Here is an 18959-nt window from a genome sequence, read left to right on the forward strand (position 1 = left end):
AGAGAATTGGAATGGAAGAGGGGAAATGGTCACTTTTTGCAGATATGTTCTGTACTTAGAAAAGCAAGAGAATAAACTGAAAAACGCCTTAAACAATATGAGAAGTAAGACGGGGAGTTACAAAATTAATATGCAGAAAGAGAAAGCTTTTCGACGTTCAAACAGCAGCTACATGGAAAATATATTAAAAGAGTCCATTTAGGGCTTCCCTGGTGGCGCAGTGGTTGAGAGTCCGCCTGCCGATGCAGGGGACACGGGTTCGTGCCCCGGTCTGGGAAGATCCCACATGCCACGGAGCGGCTAGGCCTGTGAGCCATGGCCGCTGAGCCTGTGCTCTGCAACGGGAGAGGCCACAACAGTGAGAGGCCCGCGTACCGCAAAAAAAAAAAAAAAAAAGAGTCCATTTACAATGGCAGCAATGACACGAAGATAAAATATCCAGGAATAAATTTGATAATAAATGTGTGTTCTATGGGAAGAAAAGCTTAAAACATTCTGAAGAATGAAAATGAGCAGATGGAAACCATATTGTGTTCTTAGGTAGGAATACTCAATGTTATAAATACTTCAACACTCCCAAACATCATCTATACATGCAGTACGATCCAAATAAAAATACCAATAGCATTTTGTTGGAGTGGGGAGTCAAGGTATGCAGAGGGTGACTAATTTGACTCTAAACTTTAGGTAGAAAGTAAATAACCAGGAATAACTAGTAAAATTCTGAGAACGAAGGGTAATGAGGAGGAACCAGCCCTGCAGGTATTAAAACATGTTTTAAAGAGCCCATTGATACAGGCACATGACTAAATGAAAAAGAAAAGAAAATCAAGAAATATATCCAAATACACATGGAAATTTAGTATATAATAAAGAAGCATCTCATCTTTCTTGCAGAAGGAAAAGAAAAAAGACCATTTAATGAATGGTATTATAATAACCAGGTTGTCAACTGGAAAAGAAGAAAATTAATCTCTATCTCTTGATACTTTAGCCCAGAATGATTCCAAATGGATCAAAGATTTAAATGTCAAACAAAACAAAAACACAAAAGAACCAGAAGCAGCCAACAAAGAAATATGTCATAACCTCAGAGTGGGAAAGACTTTTTACCTCTGTTGCACAACCCAGGAGACATAGAAGAAAAAAAACATAAATTAAACTACATTAAAAAAAATTTTTAACCTGCATGGCAAAACCGACCCCAAGTAAAGTCAAATGACAGATGACACACTGCAAGAATTATTTGTAATGAGTATCACAGATAAGAGATCAGTTTTCTAATATATAAAGAGCTCCTGCAGCTCTATAAGAAAAAACTCAATAACCCAATATTTTTAAAGCTAAAGGATATGAACAGTTCTCAGAAATGAAAATCTAAATGGATTTGAAACATAATAAAAGATGTTCAACATATGAAAAGACAATCAACCTCACACGTATAAGAGAAATGCAGATTAAAGCTACACTGACAGACAAAATTGATAGATTAAACCTCATCAAAATTTAAAACTTCAGGGCTTCAAAAGATGCCATTAAGAAAGTGCAAATACAAGAACAGACTGGAAGAAGATATTTGAAAACTTATACTTGATAAAGGATTTGTATCCAGAATGTACAAAGAACTCTTACATTTCAATAATAAGACAAACATCCCAATCAAAAAATGAGCAAAAGACTCGAATAGACAATTCACAAATGAATATATATGAATAGCTAATAGGCACATGGAAGGATGCTCAACACCGTTAGTCATTAGGAAGATGAAAATTAAAACTATAATAATAAATTAAAACGATCACAACCACTAGGATGGCTGTAATTAAAAAAAAAAAAAAAGACAATAACAAATGTTGAGGATGTAGAGAAGAGGCAATCCCCCTACATGGCTGGTGGGGATGTAAAGTGGTGCAGCCACTTCGGAAAACCAGTTTGTCAATTTTTTAAAAGTTAAATACAAATTTACCAAATGACTCAGCACTTCCCCTCTTAAGACTTTATCCAAGAGAAATGAAAACATATGTCCATGCAAAAAAAAAATTGTATGTGAATATTTATAGGAGCATTACTCATAATAGCCAAAATGTTGAAACAACCTAAATATCCATCCGTTGGTGAATGGGTGGGTGGAATGTGGTATATCCATGCAATGGAATATTATTCAGCCATGAAAAAGGAACAAACGATTTATACATGCTATAACTTGGGGGAACCTCAAAAGCATGGTGCACAGTGAAAGAAGCCAGACATGAGAGACCACATAGTGTACAATCCTGTTTATATGAAATGTCCAAAAAGAGTAAATCTATGGAAGCAGAAAGTTGATTAGAGCCTGGGGAGAAGGGCAGGAGAGGGAAGCCTGATTAACAATTAATGGACATGAGGGGATCTTAGTCGTGGGGTGATGGAAATGTGCTACACATGATTTATGGTGATGGTCGCACAACTTGATAAATTTACTAAAGAATGATTGAATTGTACACGTGAAATGGGTAGAAAATGTAAAATATGCTTCAATAAGGTTATACATGTATTTTCAAAAAGAAAAATAAAACAGGTAGCAGGCCAGATATGACCTTTAGTCCCCTTAGTTTACCAAAAACGTGATGGCTGACTTCATAGGCACTAAAGTGTACCTCTAATTTGGGGAGGTTTTGCTATAGTTGAAGAGCACGAGCAAAATAAATTCCATATTGACACCTAAAAAAAAAACCCAAAACAAATACAACAGCATGCCATTTTTCACCCGTTCAACTGGCAAACATAAGCGCCGTGTCAGTGAGCACGTGGGGAAGTGCGTAGTGGCCGGCATCGCAGGCAGACGTGTAAATCAGCAGAACCCGGTGGAGGCCGTTTGATGGCGTAACACCTGTATGTGCACGTGATCCAGCGTCTCTCCTCGTGGGAATTATCCTGCACGTATGCGCGCACACTTGCAAAATGACACTTGCATGCGTTGGTTCATGGCAGCTTTGTGGGTACAGGCAAAAGATTGGAAATAACCTTAATTTCCATTGGTAGGAGAATGGTCAAATAAGTGACGAATGGGGAGGAGACATTTCACTACATGCTCTTTCGTAACTTCTGAAGTGTGGATGGTGTAAATGTTTTATCTATTCAAAATAGTAAATAAACTGGGTAAAGATCTAGAGGGAACAAACAATGCTGTTGATGCAGTCAATACACTGAATTTTATGCTTCACAAATAAGGATTTTATCCTCTTTTCAGATGCATATGTATATATATATATTCAAGTTTCTGAAAGTTTCCAAACTTCCGAGAACCAAAACATGTCCATTTTCCATAAGTGCACCAGAGCATAAAAGTCCTGGCAGCCACAGTTTGGTTCTATGAGTGGAGGTGAGCCTGATCCCCAAGGAAAAAATTACTATTCTGATAACAAGGGACTTTTAATCCTATCTAAAGACACCCTTTTTATTACCAAATAATGTGCACAACATATACATCACCTCAACTCCCCAGTACCCCCTCGCTGAGCGCCCCCCGCCCGTGCAGAATCTTCATTAGAGCCTAGGGGACGGGTGAGCCTGAGGATGGTGTGGAGTTAGACACATGACTATAGGTTTTATTTTTTTAAGTCCAGTTGGTGCCTGAATAGTCTGCTTTGTTCATGATAAAGCTGTTTTGAACACTTTTAAAGGTACGAAGTAAGCTCCTAAAAACAACATAGCTATAAATTCAAAAATACAATACTAGAAAATAAACTTCAGCATTTTAGTAAATCACAGTAAGGCATCATCAAAGCAGGCTTGATCCCAGGAGGATGGTTAAGTACAACACGCTAGGGGTGAAATGATATTAGCCCTTTTTTTGAAGTGCATACCTTGCTCTCCAGACGTAACCACTGTGCTGAATTTGGTGTTTATCATTCCCTCACATTTCTTACACTTTGACTGTGTGTGTATGTATCCTGAAACCGTAACCGTCAAGTATCATTTTTTTGTTTCACTAGATGCATTTCACAATGAAGGATAAATTTAGAGGTATCGTTCAGCATCTTGCCTCTTTACCTTCTACATTATGCAGGTCATCCCGGTTAGCACCTGTTTGAATCCCGGCTCAAGCCACTTACTAGCTGTGTGTGTTGACCGTGTGACTGAACGCTCTGTGCCCCATTTCCCTCGTCGATAAAACAGGTCGCTAACAGCTTCCACCCGTGGGCTGTGCTCGGCAGTAACTGAGCTCGTCTTTGTGACGCTCTTAGAGCCGTGCCTGGCGATCATTAGTGCCGTGGATGGAAGTGTTGACTTCCTTCTACAGCTGAGGAAACTGAGGCTCAGAGAGGGTATCCTGCTTGTCTCAGTCACATGACCAGTGGTGAGCAGAGCCCGAGGGTCAAACAGGCTATGTGTCCCATCACGGTCACCATCCTACCTCCCAGAATTCACAGTGGGAGAGAACTCAGTAAATACCTGCTGTATTGAATGGAATTATATAGCTTTTTACAGACTTCCACTAATTCTCCGGTGATGCTAATCCTATGTGAACCAGGTATTTTTTAACCAATATTTTAAATTTTAGGAGAACAAATGGATTTTCGTAGGAAATACAAATTAAATCACAGGTGAAAGACACCACCTCTGAGGAGAGACGCATGATCATATATGGAGTCCAAGCAGGAGTCCTTGGCTGGGATCTGGGGAAGGGGTGTGCGTGGGCCGGTGCTTGGGCTGCGGCTGAGATGCTGACGGAGCCGAGACCTTTCCTGGTGTTCGTGGAACCCCTGGGAGCCAGAGCAGCTCTGAACCCACAGGGAATTGGTTCAGAAATGTCCACCCTCTCTATATATCTGCCCTCCAAGATCCCACTGCTGCCTCCACTGATGAATCCAGCCAAAGGCAGATGGCAGGAGGGAGACCAGTGCTGCTAGGAGGGCTGGGTCTGTGGGCCCAGAGCAGGGCAGAGGAGGGACACTGCACAAATACTTCCTTCCAGATGGGAAAAATGGTCCTCATCTCGATCCAACTCTATGAAAAAGCCACGATGATTTTGTTTTTTACCAGGTTATCGAGGATATTATTGCAAGCCAAGAAGAGGAGGAAAAAACCAAAAAGAAGAAAGAGGAAGAGAAACCCAAAAAAGGCAAAAAAGGAAAGGAAAAGAAAGAAACAAAGGAAAAAAATAAGGTAACGTATTTGGAATTTGGGGATTTTTTTGCTTTTTTGCTTTAAATCCGTGGAATAATCTCAAATTTGTTGAGACTATAGTCACTCGTTTCCTTGGGAACCATGCTATCTACCAGCTGTTTTCCTTTTTTTCTTCTTTTTTTTTTAATGAAAGCTGACACTTTTATTTTCTTATTTGTTATTTATTTTATACATATTCGTGTATATATGTCAATACCAGTCTCCCAATTCATCCCACCACCACCGCCCTGCCACTTTCCACCCTTGGTGTCCGTACGTTTGTCCTCTGCATCTGTGTCTCTGTTTCGGCCCTGCAAACCAGTTCATCTGTACCGTTTTTCTAGATTCCACATTTGTGTGTTAATATACGATGCTTGTTTTTCTCTTTCTGACTTACTTCACTCTGTATGACAACCTCTCGGTCCATCCACGTCTCTACAAATGACCCAATTTTGTTCCTTTTTATAACTGAGTAATATTCCATTGTATATATGTACCACATCTTCAGTTTTTTTTTCATGTTGGTCAACAGTTGCCATCTTTTCTATGACTCATAAATACCTATTAGGATAAGGAGTGGTTTCAACAACTCAGATACTTTACATTATTCACAAATGTGATAGCTTTGAATTTTCATTCTTCAAGATAAATGATTCCACGCATCTTTTCTCAAGGGTAGAGACAAGGAACGGTTCTTGGCAAACTAAGTGACCGCTACAAAGTCAAAATAATTGTGTCTGCTTTCACCAAAGTGTGTTCATTTCCATTTATCACTTCACGTCGACATCTTGGACCTGTTTTAACAGGACTTGTTTCTTACTACCCAAAGGAAAGCAGAGTTCAGAGTCACTGCGGGCCGGGCATACCCTGTGCAATGGGGTTGCTGGGTGGTGGGCGGGCAGGGGGGTGCTGCTGTCCTGGGTGCGATCGGAGGGGTTTTCACCCTCAAACATGTGGAGAGACCACTGCCAGGGTGGTGGTTCTCTCTCTGCATAAACTCCTTCTTTGGGAAATGGAATTCAGGCTGAAAGCTAGCGTCGTCTGAAAACGTGAGTATGTTCACCGTAGCGGCTGGCCCAGACAGATACTGCTTCACAGCTGACCGAAACCCTGATCTGAATCGGAGTGGATCCTGCAAGGTTGTGTCCCTCTGTGACTGTCCAGAAGCAGAGGCCCAGGTCTAGCTCGAGTAGCCGTGGCCACGATCCTCATGTTCTGAGGATGCCCACTGACGCGCAGACTCGCAGATTTCTCTGTGGGAGAAGCAACTCCCTGGGGTCTGGTAGGTGCATCACAGTGAGAGAAAAATCAGACGGGCTACGTAGTCAAGGAGTGATTGGACCAAGGAGGCAGAAGTTGTGAGCAAGGGAGAGGGGGTGATGGTGAGTATAAAATGTCAATACCCAAAGTCCACGAAGATGCAAGTGATAGAAGCCAACCTCTTGTTTAAAATCCTTTGCCTTGATTGAGGCCGACACTGCAGGCGAGGGTCCTTTCCAGTGGTCACGCCTGCACGGTGATATGTGGAAATCAAGCACCTGCCCCTGCTGTCCTGCCCTCTCTAACTGTGTTCCATTGTTTTGCTGTGCGGACAAAAGAAGAGAGACCCCTCCCCACTCATGTTGAGAACAGCCCACTCCACTGTAGTGGATGCTGAATGGGGCCCCTCTGATGCCCCCTTCAGGACCAAGGGGCTCAATCCCCAGCTACCCAGGATGCGGTGCTGACCCCTCACACTTAGTCCCTCCCCAGGAACTGTTCAGGGTCTAGGGGGGTGCTTCAAGTGAAGTGAGCCGCCGCCACGGGGCATGGGCCTTCAAGGACAGTCACATTAGGGACTTCCCTGGCGGTCCAGTGGTTAAGAGTCTGCACTTCTACTGCAGGGGCACGGGTTCAACCCCTGGTTGGGGAACTGAGATCCTGGAGACCTGCACAGTGCAGCCAAAAATAAATGAATAAATAAATAAATGAAATGAAATGAAATGAAATGAAGAAATAGCATCATCTTGGGAAAAAAAAAAAGATAGTCACATCAGGGTACAAAGACCCAGCCCCTCACCTCCCAGGACAACTCTGAAGTGTTCTCCTAGCTCCTGGGCTCCCTGTGGGATCAGCTACCACTCTCTTGCAATTGCATCCCAGTTCAGCTCCCCCTCTACCCAGTTCAGCTCCCCCTCTGTCCAGCTCAGCTCCCCTTCTACCCAGTTCAGCTCCCCGTCTGCCCAATTCAGCTCCCCCTCTACCCAGTTCAGCTCCCCCTCTGCCCAATTCAGCTCCCCCTCTACCCAGTTTAGCTCCCCGTCTGTCCAGTTCAGCTCCCCCTCTACCCAGTTTAGCTCCCCGTCTGTCCAGTTCAGCTCCCCCTCTACCCAGTTCAGCTCCCCCTCTGTCCAGCTCAGCTCCCCTTCTACCCAGTTCAGCTCCCCCTCTGCCCAATTCAGCTCCCCCTCTACCCAGTTCAGCTCCCCCTCTGTCCAGTTCAGCTCCCCCTCTGTCCAGTTCAGCTCCCCTTCTACCCAGTTCAGCTCCCCCTCTGCCCAATTCAGCTCCCCCTCTACCCAGTTTAGCTCCCCGTCTGTCCAGTTCAGCTCCCCCTCTACCCAGTTCAGCTCCCCCTCTGTCCAGCTCAGCTCCCCTTCTACCCAATTCATCTCCCCCTCTACCCAGTTCAGCTCCCCCTCTGTCCAGCTCAGCTCCCCTTCTACCCAATTCATCTCCCCCTCTACCCAGTTCAGCTCCCCCTCTGTCCAGTGCCACTTCTCTCCCTCCCTCCCTTACAGGTGATATTCCCAACAAGCCACCTGCACGTCCTCCGTCTCAGTGTTTCCAGGGAACCCCACCCAAGGGACCAGCTATTTGCTCTGTCTCATGGACTTACAAAGCTTTCAACCTTGTTACCTTTGTGATATTTTAAAAAGGGTCTATTTTCCCTTTATGGAGATTAGTTGAAATATTCAGATGTTTTTATATGAGATCTTTCCCAAGTTTTCTGACTATATGTATGGGGCTGGCAACTGAGAGATGACCAAGTGTTATAAAAATACTCAAAGAATAACCATACAGCTTTGCTGTTGTGGTTAGGGGTTAGAGTTAGGGGTGAGTCAGTATCTGCAAGTTAAACAAAACTCGTTTCCTCTGTTTCCTGCCTTACCCTCTAACCAGGATGAATAATAGACGTCTTTTTCTACAGGCCAAAATACTAATTTCCACACAAGGATTTGAATAGCTGGTCTCAGGAATGCTTCCTGATTCTTTAGGAATGATTTTAGAATAAGACTTTAAAAGTCAATGGAAAAGGCAATCTGATCTATAAGAAACATACCAACATCATTTAATTGTATCAAGCTTTCGTAGAGATTAACATTTCACATTTTAATAATCACATTGTCACTGTGTAGACCTGTACTTTTCATATAAATTCATTTGTAAGTAATTCTGAAGGATTTTCCCCATCATTTGCAACTACTTCATAAATGCTGATGTACTCAAACTTTGCTTTTTTGTCCAAAACCATTCATCATTAAGTGTGTATTTAATAGCTAGTTAATAAAACACTATCACTCAACAAAGACCAGATTGTGTAGCAGATAGTTTCAGATTTTTATGGAACAAGCTTCACTAACAGTGAATTTTAATTTGCAAGTGTCAAACTCACTCATGCATATTTAGAGGAAGAGATGCTTAGAATAAAATTGAAATTCTTCCAGTTGTCCCTTTTCTTAGGCACTGCTTCAAAATTATCTTGCCAGGTGGAGGAGGGTTTTAAAAATTAACTGTATCAAGTGAGCTGTCTTTTGGGTTTGGGTTTTTTTTTTTTTCTGGAACAAATTAGAATTTTACGGGTGCAGGCAGAACAGTAGGGCAATAGGGGGTCTATGGGTTCCCTGGAAACACTGAGACGGAGAACGTGCAGGTGGTTTTTTGGGAACATCACCTGCAAGGGAGGGAGGGAGAGAAGTAGCAGTGGACAGAGGGGGGGAGCTGAACTGGGTAGAGGGGGAGCTGAACTGGGTAGAGGGGGAGCTGAACTGGGCAGAGGGGAAGCTGAACTGGGTAGAGGGGGGAGCTGAACTGGGTAGAGGGGGAGCTGAACTGGGATGCATTTGCAAAGGAGCATAAATATCCAGGGAGTAGCTGTTGGGAGGGGCCTGGAGGGTGAGTGGATCGTAAGGCTGGGCGGGGGCAGTATTCCAGGCAATCTCCAAGCCACAGAACCAGAGGACAACTTCAGAGCATGGATGACAGGAGGTCAGGATAGCTATGCAGTGTGTGGAACCCGGAAAGGCTGCAGCAGGCAATGAGTGATCCCTTGGGGGGCCTGGCAGAGACTTCTGCAGAGAGAAGGTGGACAGAGAGAAGACCCTGTAAAGAGGCCGAAAAGACAAGCTATAGACTAGGAGAAAGTATTTTCAAATTATATATCTGACAAATAATTTGTATCTAGAATATAAAAAGAATTCTCAAAATTCAACAGTAAGAAAAAAAAGTGTCTTTCTTTAAAACCTTTTGTTTGAAATCCATCTCTAAAAGTATTGAGGATTGCAGGTAAGGAGATCCCCTTAAACGAGGGCTTTGATAGAGGAGATGCTGGTGGCAGAAGGACATTTTCTGCAGACCAATAGCAATCTCTGCAAATATGATTTCAATACCAACATAATTTTATTTGCCTCACTCTGGACCTCATGTTGGCTTTAGAAACAAAAATAGAGAAAAAGAGCACTCTGTGATCCATCCCTACAATTCTTTTCTCTTTCTTGTTTTTCAATGTTCCGTATGTTCCACCATTTGGAGCTACTTTCAGTGGTTTTGTCCTGCCCATGACACATGCTCACGCGAATACTAAGGAGTCTTCTGTAAGTTTCCTCCAGCCATAAGATGACCTGACTTGGTGCTCACTTCTTCTGGAAAGATCCTTGGACCTATCCATATGCAGCACGATTAGCTTGAAAAGCTATTGTTTGTCTGCAGTGCCGCCCAGCCGCTCTGACCACAGTGCCCCTTGGCCCAAGGAGGTGCTCCACATTGAACCGTGGAGCCAACCACGTTCTTATATAATTCTAGAGTATTTCAAACCAAATTTTGCACTACTTCACACAGATGGAAAAGTGAGTGTCATGGGTTTCCAGAGGCTGCTATCAGGAACAAGGATTTCATTATGGAAATATACATACCAAGCATCTTCTGTGTCCACTGAAGTGCAGTAAGAGAGGGGATATAAGGAAGTGAGAGGCTTCTGGGTGTAGAGGCAGGGGCTCTTAACCCAGGGAGCACGGACCCTATGGATACACACCCTGAAATTGTACGGAATTATGCGAGATGCATTCTCCTGGGAAGAAGGTGTATGGGTTTTCTTTGTGTTTTCAAAGGATTCTTCCCTCTAAAAAGCTCAAAAACCACTGCATACGGAAAGGACATATTGGGTTGTTTAAGGGAAGGGCCAAGAGAAGCACTGCAGACTCAGAAGAGAGTGAGGCTCTATCAGCATTGGAAAAGATGGAGGCTTCCCGGAGGGGGTGGCATCTCAGGAGAGCTACAGGAGTGTACGCACATCTCGTCATCTCAGGGGAACAAAATCTCCTGGCCGCTGCCCCACCTCCTGTCCTGCACTTGCAATCTCTTCTTCCCGCAGCAGCCAAAGTGCCCAGACTCCAATGTAACTCTGATCAGCACTCTTAACAACGCTTGAAACTCAGGAGCTGTGCAGTATTTATTTCTGAAGGAATGAGGAAGTACTCAGGTGAGGACCCTAGGGTGGAAGTGGTGGATGGAAAAACATGGAAAAGATGCAGGAGATATGGCAAAGGATAACCAGCCTGGTGGACTGGGTGTTTGAGGTGGAGAAGGAGACCAGGAGTTGAGGTGGCTTCCAAGCGTCTTGAGCAACAGGAACGGGCTTCAGAACCTTGATGGTGGGACATCCAGGTAGATGTCCGACAGTCAGCTAGAGGTTCAGCATGAACTCAGGTGGGGTCAAGACATGGTGTAGTTGCAGGAGTTGCCCCTGTGCAGGAAACCCTAGTGAAGGCGGGAGCATGGGTGGGTTTTAGGAAAATCAGTGTGGGTACATGTTGGAGGATCTGGATGACATCCATCTATGAGGGCAGGGGGAAGAGGTGAAACCAACCAGGGAGATGGGAAAAGCCTGGCGGCAGGGAGAAATTCAGCACAATGCCGCTCCTATCTAATTTTCCACCTGGGTGAATTTCTAGAAGGAGGAAAGGAACGTTTCCCTTCTGTTCCCCTCAGTCCATTCACCATGAGAAGTGAAAACTAAGAATACGATGGAGGCAGAGTCAGGAGAGTCTTGAAAGAGAAGGGACCACTGGTGTCAAATGCCACAGAAAAGTCAAGGAGGAAGCTTGAGAAAGAAAGTGTGGTGACGAGCACATCACTGGGACTATTTCAGGAGAGCGGAGCAAGGGCGGCAGGTGACAGGCAGGCAGGGGACTCTGGCTGAGACATGTGGGCAGCTGGTGGACACACCTCCTTCAGGAAGTTGCAACATGATGACGTTAGTCGAGAGAGGACTTTAAGATGGGGAAGAACTGTAAATGTGCCGGGACCAAGGGAAAAGTGCCCCTGGCCTGGGAGAGCTTAAAATTATCAGGAGGTGATGCCAAATAGAGTAAGACAAGGTTTCTCTGCAGCAAAAAGCAGTCGAGGAGAAGCCGGGAGAAACACAGGCGTGTGAAGAAGTGAGAAGAGTGTGGAGAAGGGGAGACCATTGTATTCAAATGGCCTCTGTCTTCTCAGTATAACAGGAAGCAAGTTTGAAACTGGTGTGACACTGCTCAGCTAAGAAGGACACAGCGAGGTACATGCAAAGACAACAGGCAGGCGGAGAACCCACTTACACGGGGACCGTCTCGGGCTTCGGTTGCTACAGCTGTCCCACCCCACCAGCTGGGTATCGCCCGGACCAGAACCAGACTGATTCAGGTGGACTGTGTTCTCTGGACCCTGATTTCCTAAACTGTGACTTTCTGGAAAGGTCATAGAGATTTCCTTCCAGGAGAAGTAAACGCTAAAGACGGGAGGATCCTAGGATTCCTTTGCTGGCCTGGCCCTACCCTGCCAAGGCTCATCTAATTAGCACATCAAGCGTTATATAACGTCACTCAAGCAGTACGTGTTCAACGGAGAGGGGAAAAGAATCACTGCTTAGCAGAAAGAGAAAAATAAATAGAAGTTGCCCTTGCACCCAGGACCCAAAGTTAATGGTCATTAACATGTTGGTGTATATACCCTTCCAGAAATTTCTTTATGCATATATATATATATATATATATATATATATATATATATAGTTTCTTAAGATACATTATTTCCAGTAACTGTTAATTGTCACGTCCTGTGGAGATGTGAAGTCAAGATACAGGTAAGGATTCTAAGCAGAAGCATGTCAGTTAAGCTACGAGAAGGCTGAGTGTTCGCTTGAGCTAAGTCTTCTTAAAGGGCAAGGAGGTCAGCCAGGTGCACAGAGGTAAGAGTGGCTCCCCAGCAAAGGGGGCCTGTGAGGCCTCCAGAGGTGGGCGCAGAGCCTGGGTGGTGGTGAGTGGGCTGGGGAAGGAGACACGCTGGCGGTCCGGATGGCCTGCGGGAGAAAGTAGTGTATTCCACAGTGATAGCCAGGCAGCTCCTTCTGACAAAAATTAAAGCTAGACATCCACAGAGAGAATTGGGACAGATGTATTGAGGACATCGCTGAACATTTTTAGACTTCAAATTGTAGGTTTTGTTGGATCCGCCGTACATCTTTCATGTGGGAAGGCCATAAAGGTTGAGTAACTAATTCTCCAGTCTCAATGGAATGTGAGAGCAGAAAAGGCAAATGGCATTCTAAATGCAAGCTTGAAAACAGTCATGAGATGATGAAGTATTTTTACAAGTCAAATTTCATGAGACATCACATTATTTTCATACATGTTTATTTTTAAAGGCAGTTTTTAATGATGATAGCTTCTGGGATGATTTTTTCACTTCTGGATCTAAAAGCGGATTATAATTTCACTCTCAGCTCAGTGGGAAGTAATCAGCCTCTTCCCAGTCACAGCAGCCTCACTCGTACCCCAGGACAGAGACCCTAAGGGAACCATCAGATAATCTGAAAGCCACAAGCGATCAGTTGGACATTTGGACTTGTATGTTGATAGGTATATGCTGAAACACATACCCCCATTTAAAAAACGGAACAAGGGGCTTTCCTGGTGGCTCAGTGGTTGAGAGTCCGCCTGCCGATGCAGGGGACACGGGTTCGTGTCCCGGTCCGGGAAGATCCCACATGCCACGGAGCAGCTGGGCCCGTGAGCCATGGCCACTGAGCCTGCGCGTCCGGAGCCTGTGCTCCGCAACGGGAGAGGCCACAGCAGTGAGAGGCCCGCGTACCGCAAAAAAAAAAATTTAAAAAACGGAACAGGGACTTTCCAGTGGTTAAGTCTCAGCGCTTCCACTGCAGGGAGCACGGTTCGAGCCCTGGTCGGGGAACTAAGATCCCGCATGCCGCATGGTGTGGCCGAAAACATTTTTTAAAAAAAAAACCGGAACAGTTGTGACCCTACTTGAATTTTGACACTTACCCACTAATGTGAAGTGCCGACCGTCCCTCCACCCACAGACCACCTCAGACGCACACGTTGGCTAATAGAAAATTTCAAGAGGGCTTCTGTTTATCTGAGTCCCTCTTTAAGCCAGGCTAGAAATCATCCTAACGGTTAACATTTGGGGAGGGGCGTGGCCAGGCACACTGTTTACCTCTGTCTGCTCTCCTAACTTCACAGAGACAAATACCTAGGATACGATCTTTGACAATGAAAAATCTTGTGGAATCCTCTGCATTTTTCTCTGTATCTCTATCTCATTGATGACGATTAAGGAAAAAAATTGTGTTGTATAAGGACCCATGTCACACGATAGATGGTAACTTACTAAAAATTGTCAGTTTCAGTGATATTTACAACATTTCTGAACGAATGCAAAGGCTGGACATGTCTAAGATGCTGTCTCTTATTGGGACTCACTGGGCCTACTGGGTGGCAACACCAGCGCACTCAGGTCAGCAGACAGTGAGATGGAGCCAGGGCGCATGGAGGGCTCAGGACCTGGCTGGCGTGGGCTGGAGCCGGGAGTCGCAGGACCCAGGTCCACCGGGACCAGCTCCTCTGTCCACCCCCTTCTCTGAAGAAGGCCGTATGGTGGCTGGGACCACCTGCAGGCAGAGTCCCCTGCCTGCCTGTCATCTGTGTGTTCCCCCGCCAGTGCAGAGGGAGCCAGTGTGGCTGCCCAGTCCAGCTCCTCGGGGTCAGGCTGCTCCAGGAGAGGCGCGTCTCTCTGGCTAGAACACTCTCCAGCCACTCGGCTGCGTTGGGAGTTGTGCCCGAGAAGCTTCCATCAGAAAGGGATGTTGTTCAAGGCAGGCACCTTGACAGGTGCGACTGTACTTGTATGACCCCTTCACAGTGAAAGATTCAGAAAAAAAAAGTGACTTTGGAGTTGAGAGGGTAACACCTCCTCATGGAATTTCTCTCTCCCAATAATTGTCAAAATGAGAAAGATATTAAGTGTTTCAAACAGCAACCAAAGGAAAGGATATGTCCAATGAACTATTGACCAAAGGAAGAAATAGCTCTGAAAAGGAAAGCAGACGTGTTCCATCGTGCTTTCTCTCTGGTTAAAAGGTGTCTCCTGTGACGGCCAGTTATGTCATTACCACGTGGAAAGCCGTGGGAACCGCTAACGTCCACTGTCATTCTGTGCAATCAGGATCAGATGTTTCCAAAACTGGTCTTAACAGTGTTTTACTCCCCTTGAGAACTTGATATTTATTATAGAAATAAAGCTGTACAAATAGACCCATAAATCTTATTTTTACTTACGTGCGTTAAACGCCTGGAGAACAGGCCTGATGCTGGTTCCATATGGGGTACAAAACGTCAGCAAGACGGAATCCTCCTCCATGGGGGCCCACAGCCCAAGAGAGCAGCTAAGGCAGGCACACAAATAGCCTATAATATGCACAGAGAAACAGGCGCCAGGAAGGATGAGCAGATCCTGCTGAGTGAGGGGAGAGTCTTTCTGACCTGGGACAATCCAGGACGGCTTCACAGAGGAGGGGATATTTGCCTCAGACCTAAGAAGAATTTTCCACAGAAGAAGATGGGAAAATGAATTCTGGTCAGAGATAGGTGGGCATCCTGACCCCCTCCGGCCTGTGCCCGTGCTCCAGCCAGAGTCATGACCCAACAGGCAGATCCATTCATGCCAGGCTCCTGCGGGGACCCCCAGGTGGCTGCCCTGCTCTCAGACCAAGTTCACACTCTCTGAGGAACACGGCTCATGGGCCTTCCAAAGCCCGTCCCCTCTCTGTGTCTCTGTCTCTGTCTCTCTGTCTGTCTGCTGGCCCTGTTCCGTACGCCCCTGCCCTACTAACTTCCAGTTACCAAAGGCAACGCGGCCTTCCAGCTCAGACTCACACGGACTGGTCCCTCTGCTGAAAGCGCTTCCATGATGCTCCCTTTGCTTTCCCTCCCCCCGCCTCACCTCTACCCATGAAGGCGCACACTCACCACCTGTAGGGGCTCCCAGAGGCCAAATACAGGACGATCTGAGTATCTAAAACCAAAAGAGAAACAGCACGTCCATCAGCAATGCACTGACTAAAAAATACAAAAGATCCGTGAATGCCTGATGATACCCAGGCGGGGAGAGAGATGAGGAATATCTCTGAGAGTATTCATTAGCTATTTTAGATGCCCCTTTCTGTCCACGAATCATCTGTTTCATCCAAGGACATGGCTTTTTCCAGCACTGGTCTTCTCCATGCTTCTCGGGCTGATTCTTCCCGAATGCCTGGGTGTCCCGGGCTGTGTGAGTGAGTGGGGCTCCTTCCCCCGTGAGCTTTGATTTCCTGTGGGTCCTGGAAGGTGGGTCAGTTGCGCCACAGGCGTGGAGCCCCCAGGAGTTCTGGGTCCAGGTTCTCCCCCCGCTTCTGCAAGGCAGGTGGCCTCGCGAGGAGGCTGTGTTAGCCCCTGCGTGTTCCGTGAGCTGTGGTTCAAGCAGGTCCCCCGTGTCACCCCACCCCCGCAGAAAGCAGAGTCCTCCCGCCACCCTGACCTCCTCCTGGGAGCTCCCATAGCTCTCGTGAGCTCGTTTCACATGTCTTCCCGACTGCCACGTGGAGTAGGGGAGGAGAGGTAGGCGGGGATCCGGTACACGGGCGCTGCCGAACCACGGCCCATGGCGCGTGGGGTCCCAGAAACGAGAGCACGTCCTGTGCCCAGAGTCACCAGAGATGCTCACTGTCTTATGGCCGCTCCTCCTTCAAGCTGTACAGAGAGCACTTTGATTGCTTTGGGAAACTCCCCATAGACATGGTGCAGACCAGCATCCTTCCTTTTGCCCTTTGTGGGGTGACAATAACCAGGATTTTGGTCATCGGGCACCAGACTTTTAATACTGTACAAACATTATTGCCCAGAAACGTCAGGTGGGGCTTGGCGAGGTATGGCTCTTCACGATGCGGAACAGCCCTGGTGGTGTAGGGCGACTTCTGCTGGGGGTCGGGGCAGACCCTCCAGCTGCAGTGGCCGGTGTCCCTGCAGCTCCGAGCTGGCTGCACAGGGGCAGCCGGGACCAAGGGTGGCGTGACCGGGCTCTCTCTGCAGCGGGGGCCCGGGGCAGGGAGGCTGGCAGGACCTCCAGCTCAGGCTGGGGCTCAGGACTGGCTTCCTGGCCCAGGGAGGGGACAGGCAAGCCACAAAAGGAGCAGCCCGGGTGCTCCTGCAAACCACCACCTGACAAGTGGCGGAGCAGAACACAGACGGAGAGCAGCAGCAAACCTGGGTCACGGGAACATGGCGAAGGAGGTGGCAGGACGTGGGTGGGCATCAGCTTTCAGAGCAAGGGAGGAGCAGAGCATCAGAGGACAGGACCAAACTCGGGGTGGGGTACCCCAGGGAGCCTGAAGGTAGAGCCAGGTCTCCAGACCATCCCCGCCCTGGTCGGTGGACACAGCACTCCCTGCTCAGACTGGTCAGCAGGGAAACTGCCCAGGTGGGCAGACGAGGGGCTGGACCTTCACCGCACAAACCAGAAAAGAGTCTACGTGCTTTTCTGTAGCCATAGCAACCACGATGTACATGCCTCTTACTGTCTGATCACGACAGGTAAACTCTGCCTGGAGTTAACAAGTGTATTATTCTGCTTTCACAGGACGAAGGTGAGGGCTGGCAGATGTCGCCAAGTGTTTTCCTTCATACGATGCAAGAAGGAAACAACGTATACAAAGGTCAGTGGGGCAGAATAGGTGTGCTCCTGTCCACCCAGTGCGGCCTCAGCCTCTGTTGGGCAGAATTTGGTGCCCAACCATGAGAAGCTGCAAACATGCGATTCACAGCCAAGACCTTCTGCCCGTCTCTCTTTTAGAATTCCTTTGGGTGGCTTCAAGGCATGTAACTGGTAAAAGAGGAAGATGAGAACATCATCTAAACCCCTGTTCTGTGTTAAACCCTTGAGACTCCAGCTGAACATTCTCTTGCTAGGAATGAAAGGGAAGAAGGATTTTCCCTGGATTGTTTAAATTAAGAAAATCAATGCCGTATGTACAGTAAAATGTTTTAATCCTATTAGACTAAGACTCGTGCCTGAACACTGACACCTAAATCTTTTCTGCCATGTTCAGCATACTTAGCAGAGTACAATCTGTCTCATTCGGCAAGTGTACGAATTGGTCTTTGAGATACTCTCATTATACTTTCCTGTGGTCCCACTCCACCCTCACAACAAACCCCAACACAGAAGGACCTGCCAAGGCGACCCTGGCCATCAGTGTTATTTGGAAATTCCTGAAAAATGCAATAATGGCGTGAAGTAGAATATTTCCAAACTCCAGTCACATGCGTGCCTCCTTCCTAATTCTGGTCTTAGGTGGACAGCACCGCTACTGTTATTTACTTAATATCTATTTTTAATTGATGCATGGTTTTTATCCCAATTAATTGAGCCTCGTCCTCAGCAACTATATCAAAAGTCGTTGCAGGTTTGATATGCCGGTTCTATAAAATAAGAATGTCCGTGGACTTCCCCCCAGCAATCCAGTGGTTAAGACTCCACACTTCCACTGCAAGGGGAGCGGGTTCACTCCCTGGCCAGGGAACTAACATCCCGCATGCCGTGCAGTGTGGCAAAAAAAAAAAAAGAATGTCCGTGTGCCTCCTGAAATTCTTTCACTTACCACTAGTGGCAAGGGTCCCACTCTACCTGAGATGCTGAACGAAGGCAGAAGCACAGGGATAGGATGACCCCAGCAGGATTTAGCGACTGCCTTAATTGGGGAGGAAGGAGGTCAAAGGGTAAATTAACACTGATTAGGTGCCCGAGACGCAGAAGGCTTTGTGTTTTGTTCCCATCTTACTTACCTTTATAACAACCAGGAGCGGTAAACATCACTTACCCACCATCAGCAGGTCTGATCTTCTATCAGGTCTACTGATAGAAGACCTGCCATCATTCACGTTTAAGAACATCAACTCTTTTTCTTTTCCATTATGGTTTATTACAGGATATTGAATATAGTTCCCTGTGCTATATACAGTAGGACCTTGTTGTGTATCCATTCTATATAGTTTGCACCTGCTGACCCCAAACTCCCACTCCAACCCTCCCCCATCCCCGTCACCCTGTTGGCAGCCACAAGTCTGTTCTCTATGTCTGTGAGTCTGTTTCTCTTTCGAAGATTAGTTCATTTGTGTCATATTTTAGATTCCACACGTAAGTGATATCATATGGTATTTGTCTTTCTCTTTCTGACTTACCTC

The 18959-nt window shown here is 46.4% G+C and overlaps 1 protein-coding gene across 1 annotated transcript in view; it reads left to right on the forward strand.

The window, feature by feature from the left end:
• DRC11 (dynein regulatory complex subunit 11) overlaps window positions 1-18959 on the forward strand; it is a gene marked incomplete at both ends in the record, with an annotated part of 160145 nt that overhangs the window by 59236 nt on the left and 81950 nt on the right. The window contains 2 exons of the mRNA XM_082657936.1: window positions 5026-5148; window positions 17356-17431. Coding sequence (XP_082514062.1) covers window positions 5026-5148; window positions 17356-17431 — 199 coding nt within the window. The remainder of the gene's footprint in view (window positions 1-5025; window positions 5149-17355; window positions 17432-18959) is intronic.

Source organism: Grampus griseus (genome assembly GCF_964374135.1).
Source record: "Grampus griseus genome assembly, chromosome: 7".
NCBI classification, from domain to species: domain Eukaryota; kingdom Metazoa; phylum Chordata; class Mammalia; order Artiodactyla; family Delphinidae; genus Grampus; species Grampus griseus.